Source organism: Wyeomyia smithii, chromosome 1 (assembly GCF_029784165.1).
Source record: "Wyeomyia smithii strain HCP4-BCI-WySm-NY-G18 chromosome 1, ASM2978416v1, whole genome shotgun sequence".
NCBI lineage: Eukaryota > Metazoa > Arthropoda > Insecta > Diptera > Culicidae > Wyeomyia > Wyeomyia smithii.
Window position 1 is genome coordinate 23,060,607 of NC_073694.1, and position 17,875 is coordinate 23,078,481.

Below are 17,875 nucleotides of genomic sequence, written 5' to 3' on the forward strand. Positions count from 1 at the left end.
TTTCGACAGGAATGTTTGTCTTTTGTAGCTGGTCCCGATTACTTGACACAGATTACAAGAAGTTCGAACTCGGATTAAATTGAGCTAGTTGGTTGTAAACCTGTGCCCCAATTCGGAACTGCCTGGATGATGAAACTAATGATCGTTTTGAGATTGGTACTCCATACCTGTTATGGAGTTGAGAGGTAACTCCCGATGAAGTTGAACCTTGATGAAGCGAAAGGCCCCCAAAAGCAAAGCAGACGCGCTGAGCCAGGTTCAGCGTAGCAAAGCGACAGTTGTCGGTTGGGACTTGGAGGTACTCAGAAACGGTTCAGGTCCAGTGACTTGCTGAGCAGATGCTGAGCGGATACCCAAAGTAGCATAATTTTGTTGAGGCGGGAAAGCTCTCTGAGTGTTGCAATGCACTCCCAGACTAGTCTGGAAACACACATGGCAAACATTAATGCCAGTAGTGCAGCCTGACTGTCTGAAAAGATTCCGATTTTGGCATGTCTAGCTGAGCTTTAGACATACTGTAGCACATGTATATTGCGTAAACCTCTGATTGAAAGACGGTTGGCCACTTACCCAGATAGATAGTGACCTTCATGCCTGGTCCGTAGATCCCTGACCCAGTTTGGGACCCGATTTTCGAGAATCAGTGTAGAAACGGATGGTGAATGATTTCAAAATATCGTCCCCTTAATGCTAGAACTAGATAACTCGAAAATTGACGTTTCGAGAAAAACGAGTTTGAAAATTTGACCTATTCTGGTGATTACGATTTAAATGCCATATCATTAAGGCCGGTTATAGCAACGAAAAAATTAACAAAAAACTGAGTTATTCAGTTTTGTCACAAAACACACATGTTTTACGTTGAGATATCTAGTTTTCTGATTGATGAATAACACTTTTTCTTGTAATCGTGTAACAACGAGTTTTGGATATGTTTTAGAGCTCGACGCGATAAATATGATGGCATAATTAATTCAAAATCGACAAATTTCGAGTTATCTAGTTCTAGCAATAATGGGACGATATTTGGTCTCGTTTGTTGAAACTGTCTTACCTTATTCAATAGCGGAGAAGTGATTGAATGCATCCTTTGCTTGATGAAGGGTATAATGGCTGTTTTAGTGGGGTTAATGTTCAGCCCTTCTTCTAAGCACCACTCAGAGGTGATGTTGAGAGCCGTTTGCTACGACTAGATAGAGTTGCATCACATTTTCCCCGAACAATAAGCACTATGTCATCAGCATATCCAATGACTTCGTAGCCTAGTTGTGATAGCTTGGTTAGAAGAACGTCTACAACAGTGGGCTCTACTGTGACAAACTTATCTCATAATGTGATCTTTCTGCTTGAAAGCTTTGCTTGGATCCAGCTCATTGTAGTGTTGTCGACACCTCCATTTTGTAGAGCCGTGTAAATTGATGCAAAGGATGTGTTATCGAAAGCTCCCTCAGTATCAAGAAAAGGATAGACCGCTGTCTCTTTATATTTCAGTGACTTCTTGATCTTAGTCACTAAGAAATGCAGAGCGGTTTTTACCTTGTTGATGGTGAGTTCGGACATGATGAGTCCGTCCGATTTTTGCAGAAAGATTGGTAGAATGCCATCCGGTACTGGAGACTTCATAGGCTCAAAAGAGCTTAGTGCCCAGTTAATAGAAGTCTCCGTGAACAGTCGACGAGCGAGCACTGCGGAGTCACGCTATGTCATGCGTCTGGTTCCGAGGCTTTGTAGCTCTTCAGCGTTCGACTAAGAGGTCACCGTCGAGCCAGGAAAGTGAATGTACATAAGAACATCCAGTATTTCTCTCGCTGTGACAGTCATACTTCCATCTTCCGCTTTCAATTGCCCAAGACCATTGGTATGATCTTTGAACATCGCTTTCTGCAGTCGTGTTGCCTCAGGCAGAGTTTGAATGTGTTCACAGAATCGAACTCTGGCCTTGCGTAGCTCAGCGTTATATTTTGTGAGGGATGCTCTAGAGCAGTGGTTCCCAACCGGAGGTCCGCGACCGACAAGGGGTCCGCGAGACTTACCTAGGGGGCCGCGAAGCTCTTGGCAAGTTTGACAGGTAATTAAAATTTCTATCTAAATACCTCTGTGAAGGCGAATTTTCAACTCTTGCGTACTAGGACTGAAACGTCAAACAAATTAGACCTGCAGAACGATAAGAGACCTAGAAACGCGGTCTCATATAGCAAAACTTGTATCTGGAATTCTTCTAGGGGCCGCGGAGCTCTTGTGCTTAGAAAAAGGGGTTGCGGAGCCAAAAAGTTTAGAAACCACTGCTCTAGAGGTTTCCCAGTTGAACGTGGTTTTAGCCTCGTTGAACAAGCGTTTGGCTTCCCGACGCAGAATGCTGAGAGTTTCGTTCCACTACGGCACATCACGACAGACTGTCCGTTTCATTAACGGAAGTTTTCCCTTCCCAAAGAGGTAGTCTTGACGTCATATCTGATGTGTGTATGGTCTGATAAACTGGGTTCATCAGAGACATGCCAGTTTTTACCTTTCTTCGATATCGAGGCGCTACATAGAATGAGATCTTAAACCTCTTGTCTAATAGCACCATTAAAAGTTAGCTCGTTCCCTACACTGCATGCATTAACATTGTTAGAAGTAAGGTATTCAAGCATGTACTCTTGTTTTGACTATTCTTAAAAAAAGTTATAAATAAAGCTGATCAGAAGGACACACAACGAAACCTTTTCAAGGGAATTTGTGATGATATTTGGCAAAAGGAACGAAGGAACGAAGCTAGGTACAGTAGAGCAGAAAGCGTGTAAAAGGAAGGGTAAAAATCATTACACACGTGCACGGATAAATAATAAGCATGCCATTTCTCAATAGCGGTACTGCTAAAAATTGAAGTGCGGGATACAGTAGGCACCCGGGTATATCTCACAATAGATCAATGATTCTGGTCGCAGCACATAGGAGTATTTCAGTCAAAAACCTGGCTAAAATACGAAAACAAAAATATCAGTGTACGTAGTGCTATTGATCCTTTTTGCATTCTCTGATACTTACTACGTTGTGTGCTGGCCATCTTGAATTTATCTGAATTGTTTACAAACAACTGTAGCTATCATAACCTTGGTGTTACTAAAAGCCCATGAATAAGTCACAAATTGTTCTATGAAAAATAAAACCTTCCACTGATGTTATTATTACTTTAAAGTGATTGTTGTATGCAAATTTGGTATGGGCGGTGACAATTAAGATATTAAGATATGTTGAGTAAATTTATTCTGGTAATGTGTTGTATGAGTTGGAAAAATTTTAAAGAAACAAGGCCTTGCCATACACCTGTTTTTCAGTCTCTGTTGCTTAACAAAATTTTCACAAAAAGGGATTTTTGTTTGGGTTCCCAGCAAGTCCCAGCAAAAATTCACCCACCATTGGAAAGGTTATGTGTTTCTGAATGAGTACCAGGAAGAAAATCTGCCCCATCCTCACCCATTCGTAATTGCGATCAATGTGAAGTTGGAACGTTCAGATTTGCTGATTTTTTATCTATTGAATGAGTGCTTTTATCATGCCTTTGTCATACATCGATTGTAAAAGTTTTATTGTTTTTTTTTATATTGTGTGATAGCTTGCCAAGCTTTCTTCAGAAATACCCTATTCGGGTTGATTGAGCACTCTAACATTCGATTGATAAAAGGTTTCTGTTTCTGGAGTAAAAACTTGAAGAAACTCTCAAATATTACCATAAGATACAAAAAATGATCGCAGTGGTCCAAATCTTACAAAAAAATCCTCAAATGTCCTCCAAAAAAAACTCGATCTTCAAGATGTCAACTGAATCGCTTCAAAAGTTAGTTTGAACAAAAATTGACAGCTTCGCAAAACGAGAAAAATTGTTGAGCCCAACCATAAAATTGTAAAGTTGGTCAGAAGCTTCGCATTCATGTTGTCCAAGCAAAGCATTGATTGCAGTGATCGAGTGCGTCTCTTGAGCAAAACGCAAATGCTAAGAGAAAATGTTCCATTGGATGAATTGTGTTACGCAGTTCCCAATGGGAAATTTTCAAGCATCAAGGATCTGCTGGGAGTACTAGGATTTCCAACATTATCAAGAGCATATCAGATGATCCTTCCGAAGCGAATGATTCAAAAGACGCTTTAAGAGCAGCATAATCTATTACTGGCAAAAAAGTAAACACCAGGACTATATATATATGTATATATATATATATATATATATATATATATATATATATATATATATATATATATATATATATATATATATATATATATATATATATATCTCACTATATTTGTTGAAGCTTTTTTTTTAATTCCAGAGTAATTGTAGATGAAAGGTCTTTTATCACTGCTTGATACTGATCTAACTTGATTAAATCTTGTTAATAATAAGTTTTCATGTCAATATATAGCTCAATAGAGATAAAACCACTTTTCGACGCATTTGCTATCTGAAAACTCATTAAAATAATTTTGGCCAGGTTTTTGTTCTACGTACCTATGTGCGCAGTGAAGAAGTCCGTACAGAAAAAAAAGACTAAAAATAATTCCTTTAAGGTGAAACTCCGTGCGCGAATTTCGCTCAAATTTTGTAAGATAATTTTTTCGAAAATCATTGAAATTACGAGTGTAAAACTTTGATCGGTTGTTTGCACTGTCGATGCTTACATACAGTAGCAATTCGAGCCCTATTTCTTAAACGGAAGCTGAGATTTTCACGCTCAAAATCGTCAAGTAAAAAGAAACCTAACCTCGGAATAGTATGGAAAAAAATCTCCGTCCCGTTTCACCTTAATTGTTAAAATATTTATGCTTAAAACCTCACTGAGGATCATCGTTTTTCAGCTCAAATTTGCTGTCACTTTGAAGCAATTTCCATCTTCAGCATAAAACGAGTGAACAGTGTTTCTATCTGTTTTCATTAACCTGAAAAAAATTAAGACAAAACGAGACTTGAACTACTGAATAAAGCTGAATCATCTTTCTGCTAAAATAATGTTACCAGTCCTATAAGATAAATAATCTGGCAAGGGTAATTAAACAGATGAATAGTCTGGCAAAGGCACTAAACCTGCCTAAGTTTGCTTTATTGGGCTCCTAATGGTCGAGAAAAAAAATAGTACAAAGTTAGGCCTAAAGTCTTTCAATCATATTGAAAAAGTACCCATTACTCAAACATGATTAAATTGCTAAATCTTCATCAAAAATCACCAGAAAACATTTCAAAAATAAATCCCGCAAAAAAAAGTGAAAATTTAAAACGTGTCTGATCAGAAAAATAGCATAATTACCCAGAATAAAAAATAGAATTAAACCAAAAAACATCGTATAATATTTCACACAAGCTGATAGCGGACCCGGTAAATTTCGTTCCGCTCATTTTTTTATTGAAATAATTTAGATAATTTTTAAGTGCTCCCACATACATTCAAACATTGACCTTGCGATTGAGCCCCCCTCCTCCCCCCTTTGGGAAAAGGAAGAGATTTCTGACCATCATAAAACTATTTCTTGCTCCCTAAACTTCCACATACCAAATTCAATTTCTTTCACTTCATTAGCTCTCGAGTTGTGCAGAAATTTGTGTTTTTCTTTGTATGGGTTACCCTACTTTTAGAAAAGAGAGGGGTGTCGAACCACCATGGAAGTATTTCTTTCCCCCAAAAACCTTCTCATGCCAAATTTAGTTATATGCTTGATTAGTTCTCGAGTTGTGCAGAAATTTGTGTTTCATTTACGAAGGCCCCCTTCTTTCCAGAAAAGGGAGGGGTTTATTTATTTATATTTGCTTAATTAGTTCGAACAGATATGCATTTTTATATGTTTAGATGTCGTAAAGGACAACAGATTCGAACAATGTCCTAAAATGTCATTATGAGGATGTCTACTTAAGTACTTACCCTGATTAAATCGGACCTTCTCAAGGTTTTTTAGGGTTTTCACCCTTTTTCAATAATGATGGTTAATTTCATAGGGCCTCGTTTCTCTTTTACAGTCAACTTAATTTTTTTTTCTAAATCGAATAAATGAGTTGAGAGTACCGCAAGGTAACTCTGTGAGATCCTTGTTTGTAATATTATACTGTTTGTTTAAATTAATTAATAAACGGAAACTTTTTTACTGATTTTTTCGTTCGCTTTTTTCCACCCAGACGCCAAGAGGAGATCACCGCCGAGCGGGAGGAGATCGACCGGCAGAAGAAGCTGCTAATGAAGAAACGGCCCACGAACAGTGAGACCGGCCGGAAGCGCAACAACTCGAGCACTTCGGCGGCGGCGGCAGCGGCAGCCGCAGCGGCCGGTTCCAGCACCACTACGGTGGCGGCCGCCAGCCAGCTCGCATCCTCGCTGCACAATGGCAACGAAAATACGTTCCTAAAGCCGGATCCGGTCGTCGGCAGTGGTAGCACCTTCACCATTCAGGAGTACTACGAGTGCGACGAGATACTGAAGCTGCGCCAGAACGCCCTCAAGAAGGAGGACGCCGACCTGCAGCTGGAGATGGAGAAGCTCGAGCGGGAGCGAAATCTGCACATCCGGGAGCTGAAGCGAATACACAACGAGGATCAGGTAGGCGTGCTAGCTTTTGTTTTTTTTTTATGATGTAATTAATCGGATTTTTTTTCTCAGTCACGCTTCAATAATCACCCCGTGCTGAATGATCGGTATCTACTGCTGATGCTCCTGGGTAAGGGTGGTTTTTCCGAGGTGCACAAGGCGTTCGATCTAAAAGAACAGCGGTACGTAGCCTGCAAGGTGCATCAACTGAACAAAGACTGGAAGGAAGATAAGAAAGCTAACTATATTAAGTGAGTAGCTTACTGGTTTTGAAGGGTTAAGTGAAATTAATTTTGCGACTTTCTTAGGCATGCGCTACGGGAATACAACATTCACAAAGCGCTCGATCACCCGCGGGTGGTCAAACTGTACGATGTGTTTGAGATCGATGCCAACTCATTCTGCACCGTACTGGAGTACTGTGATGGGCATGATTTGGATTTTTATCTGAAGCAGCACAAGACGATACCGGAGAAGGAAGCCCGATCGATCATTATGCAGGTAAGCTTAAAAAGCTCAGGTTTTCGGTACTATAGTTACTAATATTCGCTTTTGTTTAGGTCGTATCGGCGCTGAAATACCTAAACGAGATCAAGCCCCCTATTATCCACTATGACTTGAAGCCGGGCAACATCCTGCTAACGGAGGGTAACGTGTGCGGTGAGATCAAGATCACGGACTTCGGTCTATCGAAGGTGATGGACGAAGAGAACTATAACCCGGACCACGGTATGGATCTAACGTCACAAGGTGCTGGAACATATTGGTGAGCAAACCGGACCAGAAAATGAAGATTTTCTGTCCACCCTCGTCCACCCCCCGAAAACGTGGGGACGAGTCTCATTATATATCGCAACAACAGCTTGTCCGAAAGTGCTGCGCTCTCCGGTGTTTTTTTTTTTTTTTGTAGTAGCACTCATGAGCTAATTGTTTGTTACTCGCTTTTTTCGGCTTTCCGCACAGGTATTTGCCTCCAGAGTGCTTCGTTGTCGGCAAGAATCCACCGAAGATCTCCTCCAAGGTGGACGTGTGGAGCGTTGGAGTGATATTCTACCAATGTCTGTACGGTAAGAAACCGTTCGGCCACAACCAGTCACAGGCAACGATTCTCGAAGAGAACACCATCCTGAAGGCGACTGAAGTGCAGTTCGCCAACAAACCGACTGTCTCGAATGAGGCAAAGGTAATATTAGCTGCAGGTGGATAAATCTCGGGTTACTAATTGTGTTTTTTCTTTTTTCTTTTTAGAGTTTCATTCGGGGATGCTTGGCCTACCGAAAGGAGGATCGAATGGATGTTTTTGCTCTGGCTAAGCACGAATATCTGCAGCCGCCAGTTTCCAAGCACAATCGATCGGCGGCCGCGGCCGCATCCAGTCAAAACCAGCACGGCAGTGGCAACAGTGGAGTCGGTGGTAGCGGTCAGGGTGGCGCAGGAGGTGGCGCCGGTGGTGGTGGTGGCGGATCCGGTGGTTCCGGAGGCGCCGGGGGCAATCAAACTGGACAACAAACGTCCTTTTCGACGGGGATGTTTGGCAACATGAACCAGTCCAGCTCATCTTAGCTGATTTTCAACGGTTGTTTGAAAGGTACGGCTGGTGCTGGTGCTGGCGGGCCTAATGCTATTGCTACTTCTGCTGTTGCTGCTGCTGCTGCTTCTACTACTGCTACTACTTCTATTACTGCGGTTGTTAATGGAAACTATGCTGGCAACGCTGTTGCCAATATCGCAATCAACGCCATCCCGATCTACGCGATCGGTAATCAGACCAACAGTAACAACAATAACCTAAAAAACAACAACAACATTTCGCCACCAACGTCATCCAATTCACCCAAGTAGGCGCATGGCGCCATTTAGAAGATAACCGATGTTCGTACTGTAAGTAAAAAAAAAACAAGCAAATGTGATGTGCTAAGCAAAACCAGAAACCAAACCCAATAGATAACAAACAAACAAAAAAATATCCTCGATCCCAGTTTTTTTTTCGATACGCATGAAAACAATTAATAACCTGTCATAGGGAGACGAAGACATACACACGCACACACATTCAGAGAACGAATGCGGAAATCACCGGAACATTAGAAGAAAAAAATAAACAATTGCACACAGAAGAAGGCAAGAAGGCGGTGGCGTCTCGCAATTCCTGCTGTACAACCTACAAAACTCCTTGTAAAGTTACAGAAGAAGAAAAAAAAATGAATCGATGTTTGCTGTAAAACAAAATACTTAAAAAAAAACCCACAGACACACAAAAAAATAACGTTCATAAATGATGTTCTCGAAAAAACAACAATAACATACAACCAAGCGAGAAAGTGGAAAAAAGTGAAGAACAATTTCTTATCGAGAGTGATTGAGCGAGCGCGAAAAAGCAATTATCATTTTGTTTCATGTGTTCTCTATACATTTACGCCTGAAAGGAGAAAAGAAAAGGATGAAACAAACAGCGTAAACTCGCGATAAAAACAAAAAAATTGGTCTGACAGCAGCGAAAAGTAGAGAATGAAGGAAAAGTGCATGGCTTACTTTACACTGGTGGACGAAACATTTGTTAATTTTTTTTTCATTATTTTTGTTTATTTTACCATAGCAAGCAAAATATTAAGGACGAAATTATTCTATAAACAAAGATAGGAACAAATTTGTTTTATATTAGACATCGGCAGGAAAGTCGCGTGCATTTAACTCTGTAGAAGGATGGCAACAGTGACAAAAAATCCCTAAAATACCTGTAAATACATAACTTTCGCGTAGAATTGTTACATGTGATGGCAAAAGAGTGCAAGTCCCACACTTACTCTTAACCACATGGTCTGTGACCCGGTCGGTTTCAGGGTCGAACCGAGGACAGAGAAAAGTAGCAACAGCAGTCAGTCAAAAGAAGGAGAAACTTATGTGAGGGGTTGCAGCATCTTTGCAGATTTCAGTGAAACTTTGTAAAATTTGGTGACAGCGGTAATTCGAGCATTTTGTCATACTTAAAATCTTTTATGTACTATGTATTTAATACACTTTTAACTGTATGAAAAACAATTTGGCAGATCACATGGTTTTTGAATGGAAAATTTTCAAAAAAAAAAAATGGCGCTGTCATCAAATACAGCAAAAACTCTCACTAAAATCTGCAAGCGTGCTACCATCGAATGGGCAAATTTGGCGTTGAATACCTCTCACGTATGTAAAAAAAATCCGCACAGCAGAAGCCAAACGGAACAAAAAACCAGAAATAAAGCAAAATGAACGAATGAATGAACCAAGATAAAACCGCGATAGTGGTGATGTACATTTACCGAAAAAACGATGAAATTGTTGTTTGTTAATTCCATTGAAACGAGAAGCAAAAAAAATAACTAAGCAAAAAAGCAAGAAAGAGTGGCGTGGCTTTAAAGAAGAGAGAGAGAAAAAAGCATCCACTGTTGTAATGTGGATGTGCCAAACATCTTTTTTTTCGTCACTATTATTATTTCCCCCCCCTTGTAAATATATCGATTAGTGTTTGTTTTATCAGTAATTAATTACAAACTACAACAGATTCGCGAAGATTAGTAGGAAACACACACACAGACTCACAGAGAACTGGACGCTGCGTGAGAAAGAGTGAGAGAGCGAGAGAATTAAAGAAAGAGAGCGCAGTTACTTCCCTTTCGCAATAACGTGTGATTATCCTCCCCCCTCACCTGTTGCAGCCTCATCGTTTTGTGATGATAAGGCGGCAGGTGTAAAACAGAATCGAGCAACATCAGGCCGGAGTTAAAGTAAAAGTTACTGTTTTTTTTTCGTCCTGTACTAGCTTGACGCGATTTACGATGAACGCCAGTGGCTCTAGAGATATTTCTATTGGAACTCTTTTTTATCACCTTGATAGGGAAAACCAAATAACGATTATGACGAGTGCGCGTGCGAATGGGAGATTTGTTTAATTTTTCTTGAGGGCGAGCGCGCGCGTGATTGAGTGTGAGTGCGTGCGCGGAACACATCCTTAAGGATTAGATAACAAAGTAATAACTCGCAGAAGCGGAGAAAAAGCGAAGAACGTCGTGGGTTATATGAGCTGTTTTTTCTCTTAAACATAGTAAACTATCAATAGAAAACGTGAACATAGGTTGAATTTAATGCGATGTAATCTCTTCTTAAATTCTTAAGGAAATGATAAAGAAACAAAAAAGGTGATCAAAACTTGAAGTCAACGTTTTACCGAACTCACACATACATAGTAGGATAACAAAAAAAAAAAAAAACAAATGAATAAAAAAACACACGTAAAGCGGCGAAAAAAACGTGCGGTGACTTCAAGCGCTGCGCTAGCGAGAGAGCCGCAAAGAAGAAAATAAAATGCTTTGATTCCAAACAACAACTATTCTGCCCGAAATACGGTGGACCGCTAGAAGCGGGCCGCTTGCGCTCAAAAGAAACGAAAAAAGCATGAAAAAAATGAAAATCGAAAAAATAGACGTAATTTAAAGTCAAGCAAAACCAGCGGACAGAATATTCAAAGTAAAAAAAGAAACAGACACACACCCATTAAGAAAAAAAAAACAAACAACAAAACAAGCTTATTATTAGAAGTTGAAATATCAAGTTTAGTGGTTACATGCAAATAATCAATAATGAAGAAGACACACACACAGAACGAAAGAGAGGATGCTAGCCAGAGGTCATGCGTAAAAGAATAAACTAAATTATAGGTACTATAGGACGTTACAAGTGAAGGGGAGGGAAACGCGAACGCGCGCGCTTTTGTATGTGTGTGTGTTTGTGTGAGTGGTTGCGCCTGTGTGTGTTACACGTACATGCGTTGTAAACAAAACAGAAAAAAACGCATGTGGCTAGCGCGATCATAAAATTAAGCAAGCCTACTACTGCTAGTAGTAGCAGCAGTAGTAGGCACTGCCCCAAACACAAGAGAGATACATGCAAAAAAAGCAAGCAAAGAGCATGGAGCAGATTGAGAGCAGAAAAAAATCGTGAATGTCGATGAAAACACAACACATTTAATAAATTTAAAGTAATACCTATTAAAAAAAACCTATTAATAATTAATGAAAAAAAAAACACATACAGATAAATAATTATAATAAATTATTTAAGATATGAAAAACTTCTATATGTAATAATTATTAAAAAATTAAAATAAAAAATAAACTATTATTTGAAGTGGGAGTTTTCGGTTGATTTGGAAAAAGAAAAACGGCCTCGGACTGAAGGGCGTCGATGACGCCAGGGAGTGTCGGTCCAGTTAACTCACTACCCAACCGGCAGTCTGCCGTCGGAGAGGAGCAAGAAGCCGATACATTGTAACCAACACCCTAAAAAGCGTATCTCCATGTTCGATGAATTACAACAGGGACGCCGCAGCAAGCGGTGTGTTTGATATTTGTGAGTGAGTGAATCTTGTGCTTTATTTCAAGAAAATACATGATATCAATGGTGTCGAACTCTTGCGCGAGAATATATTTTTGTCCATACGGATAAAATGATAACGAACGAAACCGTGAAATAAGTGTGAAGATGCCGGGAAGCGAGCGCAGTTGGACTGTAGTTCATCCACAACGTGCTCACATCATGCTATAGTTGGTAAGTCTCTTGGCAAATTATGGTTCTTTTATATTTTTTGTGTATTTTATTTATCTTCACTATTTAATACTGCCCTGCACCAATTTTTTTTATTTTATCATGTATTGCTATTGTTATTTAACAAATATGTTTTGGGAGAACTAACAGAGTGTTGAACTACTTCCAAGGGTTTTGCACCAAATTGTTGTGCCGCAGAAGTCCGATGAGACATGAAATGGCTTCATTGTTCAATTCGGATGCGGATTTGAGTGACACAATATTTTTAACCACTATTTCGAGCACATTTATTAACAAAAATTACAGCATAACTAGACACAAACAAACACCTAAATATTTACCTACTTAGCCTTCTTCTTGCATCTTGCTGTAAAGAACGACATCCCGGGGGGCAGAACGATCAGCTGTGGTATGATGCCACTCTGCGGTATCGTCACATTCCCCAGCATCTGGTTCAGCTCGGTATCTAATCGAATGGCACACAGCACGTGCCGTGGGATGATTCGTTTCTTGCTAGAATCGAGCGCGTTCTTTCCGGCCAGTTCCAGTATCTCGGTAGCCACGTACTCGATGACGGCCGTCAGATAAACGGAGGCACCGGCATCAATTCGGTCCGCATAGTTGCCACTTCGCAGCTGCCGATGAATCCGGGCCACCGGGAAGCGTAGGCCGGCGCGTTGCGATCGCGAGTGTCGCTCTTTTGCTGTGGCGCGTGTTTCCATTCTGTACTGTTGAGTAGAGATTTTCGAATGCAGGCAAGCACAAGCTTCGCGGTTAAATTTAAATACCCTACTGGTGGCGTAGCAAGCTGTGCGTTTGGTTTTTGTATCGAGAGAAAAAGAGCACGCGCACCGAGTGAATTGTGGAGTGACTGGTGACGGTGAGAGGTTTGTGTTTTGGTTTTCAAGAATGTTCATGTTGCCGGTCGTGGTTTGTAATATCGGTAAACTTGTTCGTCTGTTTACGTGAGCGAAATGTTTAAAGAGACAGATAAATGAATTAAAGTGCTAGGGAGAACGGGCAACTTGGATGGAGTTTTTTTTACGCATTTGTTGTTATAGGCTGGTTTCCAGTTCGAACATGAAATGCTTATAGCCGAATCTATGATAAACTCATAAGAGCATGGCGTCAGAGATCAAAAGAGTGTTTGATATATGTGCTTCAGGATTAGTTTGTAGCAGGGTGTGGGACTATTAGAATGAAACAAAAATTATGACGAAGGAAACCCCCGACGAACTAGTCCCACACCCTAACACATGTTAGTACATGCGGTTTTTGCTTTTTTTTTATGTTCAGTAGCATTTGTGGGCGATTCTTCATTCAGTTTGAAATTGATTCTCTGTTTTGATATTATCTAGACTCTGACCGTTCTAAGATTTAAAATTAGCAATGTTATAAAGTGCTGTCACGATGCTATTCTGGCGAGGTTGATGCAGGCCTCACAAGCCAGCCGTAAAAACAATCAGTACAGGAAGCAAATAATGGGGTTTATTATGGGAGTCACTTCACGGTGAGAACGAAGTGAAAAAATCTCACGGTGAAAAAAGACGCGTGCAAATCAAATGGGAATCACTTTAACCGTGCCTATTACGGTTGTCACTTCACCGTGAAGTGACTCCCGTGATAAGCCCCAATGTTAATGTTTGTGCCACGAGTTGAAATGTGTCGGGATAAAGATGGTGGAATCTTGATTAGAGAACGTGAGGTGATCGACAGGCATGGCGCAGAGGCAGAGAACTAAGACGGTAGAAGGAACGACTTCGTCAGCACAGCGATTGAAGGAGATATACCGCTCCCTACGATAAGTGATGATAAGGATGCTATCAGGCAGCTGAAGAACAACAAATCAGCTGGAAAGGATGACATCGCAGCGGAGATTATTAAGCTGGGCCCGGATTGTCAGGTTCTGGGATACATTACAGCTACCGGAGAAGTAGAAGGAGCGAGTAATATGTCCAATATAAAGGGAAGGCGACAAGTTGGAATATGAGAACTACCGAGCGATCACGATTCTCAGCGCAACCTACAAAGTACTCTCCCAGATCATTTGTGGTTTTGTGGATGGGCGATCGACAACGGACTAAATCTTTACGCTGCGAAAAATCCTCCAAAAGTGTCGCGAATACCATGTTTCCACGCACCACCTATTCAGCGATTTTAGGGCCGCTTACGACACTATCGACCGCGTAAAGCCTGGGAGGGAGAAACGAATACGAAGCTTTGTGAGTGTCAAAATGAACAAGAATGAGCTGTCATTGACTGTCAATTTGAAACAAGGAAAAAAGCATTTTTTTTGTTATGCGTATTGTTATACTGCCGGTACCCGCATAAAAGGTCAGATTGATTGATCTCGTCTTTTACGGATTAAGCAGTTTTAATTGACTATTGTGACAACTAAGACATGCTTTCTACTTTCTACTTTCTCGAAGCCAACGCTCAACCAGTAGTTAGATATATGCGCGGTCGTAATTCAGACTTATTTATATCAATTTTTATTCTTCAAATAAAATCATTAATCCAGTTTCCTCTTTTTCAAAAAAAAAAAAAAGGCGAGAAAAATCAAGAATTAGAGCAAACGAAGAACCAAGCAATTGCCCTGAGGAATACAATCAAACAAGGGTCAATGAAAGAGTGATTAAAGGTAACAAACATGAAACGGGGTAAGTAAAGGATGAGGGCACAGCAGGTATGTAAAAAAGCAAATTACTATTACTATTGATATTACAACCAATGTCATATTATGTATGGCTAGTGATTTACTCGAAATGAGACAGTGGAAGTGCTTGAGGGTTGCACGATGTCATGCTCAATTACAATGATTCGTACAAAATCCAGTATTGCCGTTCTGTCTTAAATCAGTAAGTTGGACAATACTGTTTTGATCCGCTTGATCGCTTTATTGTTCCATCTCCACTATTCTACTAGTATAGCATGGACGGTGTATACACTGGAGACCTGGCCCTAGGCCCCCTTCTATACTACACAATTACAATTACATATTGAAAGTACCCGCATTACAGTCCCACTGCATAGTGGTACAAACTGCAAACATATAATTTTGCTCCAGATTAGTGTATATCGGATTATTTTAGGCATATAGAAGTATGTCATTTAATTACCTAGACTAATGATGTTTTTCTGTAAAACAATGTACGTTGCCAATGATACTGCCGGTTGCTGGTTGAATTTATATGTGATGGGACAAAATATGTACCCGCATATTTTGTCCCATTTTGTCCTTTTTTTCAAGTTATATAACGTAAAACCAATTCCATCCATGGTTTTTTGTTCTCAACGATAAACTTGTGGTGCCATGAAACTGTTATGGTCATTGGTTCTGGATGTAATTGCTGGAAATTCGAAAATTCACGGATAATATTAAATCGCCGTTTTCTCAACTTGTTGTTTTTCATTATGGGACAGTTATCCGGGTACCGGCAGTATAGCTGAAAGGTAAAAAATATTCATCGCAAACGATTTTTGTATTTATTGTCATTTTACAAAATATTTTGGTTTATTTTCACGTAAAATAATAAATTTCATGGGCTTTCAGCAATAATCATGTTAGCGTACTTCGATTATTAATCGCGCTTTTCTGGATTTAAGGCTTTGGTTACAATTTCGAACACACTTCATTACGGTCGAATGTTGATTCTCGTTTCACAAAATAGTGAGATGCAGGATTGTAAAATTTTTGCAACTGCATGAAACCCCGAAAAATCTGCCTCAGAGGTTATGCTCTCGCACACATTTTCAGAAAATCTGCGTGCGCAAATATTTATAAACTCAAAATTATGAAGGATCTTTTATACACCGGCAAATTGAAAAAAACACAGACTCGAACAATTTGTGTTTTACAGACAAAATTGCAAATTCTGTATTCCTGATACAGGTCGGACTCGATTATCCGGAGAAAATGGCTCGATTATCCGAAGTATTTTTTTTCTTCTGTATTTCTATAATGTAGTTTTATCTTCCGGGTCATTTGGATTTTCGGGTTTGTTCAAAATTGTAACAACAATGCCCCGTTCTGTTTTGGTAGTTCGTTTTCAGTAGTTTTCTCGTCGTTCCTTCAACCAATTCTTAATCAACAACCTCCAAAAGCAAGGTATTATGGTTTTTAGTTGCCGATGAGGACAACCACTATTGGTCAACCGGTTTTGAATTTATGGCCGGAACATATTTCTGTAATATAATGGCCATGATCAATGCAGTACTTAGAACCACAAGCTGGCCTGTTTCGGTGGTGTTCCGGATACTCCTGGATTATTGAAACAAAACTCATAAAGCGAAATCAATAACGATTTGAAATCCGCAAAGTAGCCCATTAGTGGCCATATCGAGCGTCTAGGTCGTTATAGGTCGCTTAGGAAATAAAAAAAATGAGTGTTGTCAAAATCGAACAGGGTCTGTATATGTAACACCTCAATTCTTCTTAATATTTAAGATAATAAAACAGACAAATACCTAAATCAAATCAAATTCTTTTATATTTTCTGGAAAATATTTTCTTTGACCTTTCGAAGCAGAGGCTGTCTGGTAGTTTTGATTTTAGTTATTTGAAATTCAAATCTTAGAGATAATCAATATAACATAACTCATTATTACGTATACATGTATAAGAAACGCCGCCACACAGTCTAAAGACAATTTTTGATTTATTTCGTCGGCACATGTATTATGTACAACATATTTTAATAGAAAACTCACTGTTCTAAATGAGAGATATTAAAAATAAAAAAATAAAAAAACGGCTCGATTATCTGGAGGATTCGATTATCCGGAGCGAATTTTTTTTCAAAACTCCGGATAATCGAGTCCGACCTGTATTACTTAAAACTTCGTTTGAGTCATGCATGCGTTGCAGCAAGAAGATAGTTACACGCTATCAAAAAACGACACATGTGCGTGTTCTCTGTTTTGAGTGTAGTATTCGTTTTGCGAAAAGGGCTTATTACGGATTGCGTAGCCAGCTTAGGTCCCGTAGCCTACAGATCCGTACGAAATTTGCGCTCTATAGGACGCTGATCCTCCCGGTGGCGCTCTACGGACATGAATCGTGGACGTGGAAGGAGGCCGATCGACGAGCGCTTGGGGTCTTCGAACGTAGAATTCTGCGATCAATTCACGGAGGCAAACTAGAGAACGGGGTGTGGCGCAGGCGCATGAATAACGAGCTGTACGAAGTATACAAACACGCTGATATTGTCAAGCTGATGAAACACGGCAGGTTACAGTGGGCTGGCCTTATAGCACAGATGGCGGATGAGCGACCGGCAAAGATAATATTTAGTAGAGAACCGGATAGAGGCCGACGACTTCGAGGCAGACCGCGCACGCGCTGGATGTGTGCTGTCGACAAGGATGCCAGAGCAGCGGGTGTAAGGGGAGACTGGAGAGTAGCAGCCCAAGACCGAGTTTTGTGAAGACGTATTCTGGATTCGGCATAGGATCTTAATGATCTTTCGCCATAAAAGTAAAGTAAAAAAGTAAGTATTCGTTTCTCCCTCCCAGCGTAGAGCTATGGAAAGTCACAGACGAAAATGGCCACGATGTATGGTGCACAGTTCTATGTGGAGATCATCAATCCCGTTTGAAACACGAAAGCGGCTTCGACAAGCAGACGGTCTTTCTTGCCTCCTGTTCAACATTGCGCTTGAAGGTGTTATGAAACGTGCGGCCTTTAACATGGAGGGCACGATCTTCACTAAATTCAGCTAGTTCATCTGCTTCGCTGACGACGTACACCT

The 17,875-nt window shown here is 40.3% G+C and overlaps 2 protein-coding genes across 8 annotated transcripts in view; one reads left to right on the forward strand and one right to left on the reverse strand.

Moving 5' to 3' along the window:
• LOC129718914 (serine/threonine-protein kinase tousled-like 2) overlaps window positions 1-11,708 on the forward strand; it is a 250,180-nt gene extending 238,472 nt beyond the window's left edge. For all 7 annotated transcript variants that reach the window (XM_055670132.1, XM_055670134.1, XM_055670135.1 and 4 more), the window contains 6 exons: window positions 6,143-6,560; window positions 6,621-6,799; window positions 6,857-7,049; window positions 7,109-7,314; window positions 7,512-7,731; window positions 7,797-11,708. In XM_055670132.1, coding sequence (XP_055526107.1) covers window positions 6,143-6,560; window positions 6,621-6,799; window positions 6,857-7,049; window positions 7,109-7,314; window positions 7,512-7,731; window positions 7,797-8,111 — 1,531 coding nt within the window. In that variant the 3' untranslated portion in view covers window positions 8,112-11,708. The remainder of the gene's footprint in view (window positions 1-6,142; window positions 6,561-6,620; window positions 6,800-6,856; window positions 7,050-7,108; window positions 7,315-7,511; window positions 7,732-7,796) is intronic.
• A 415-nt stretch (window positions 11,709-12,123) lies between these two features.
• On the reverse strand, window positions 12,124-16,212 carry LOC129718933 (histone H2A, sperm-like). The gene has a single exon (XM_055670175.1). The coding sequence runs from the start codon at window positions 13,040-13,042 to the stop codon at window positions 12,467-12,469; it is 576 nt and encodes a 191-aa protein (XP_055526150.1). The 5' UTR covers window positions 13,043-16,212; the 3' UTR covers window positions 12,124-12,466.
• Window positions 16,213-17,875: the final 1,663 nt, after the last annotated feature.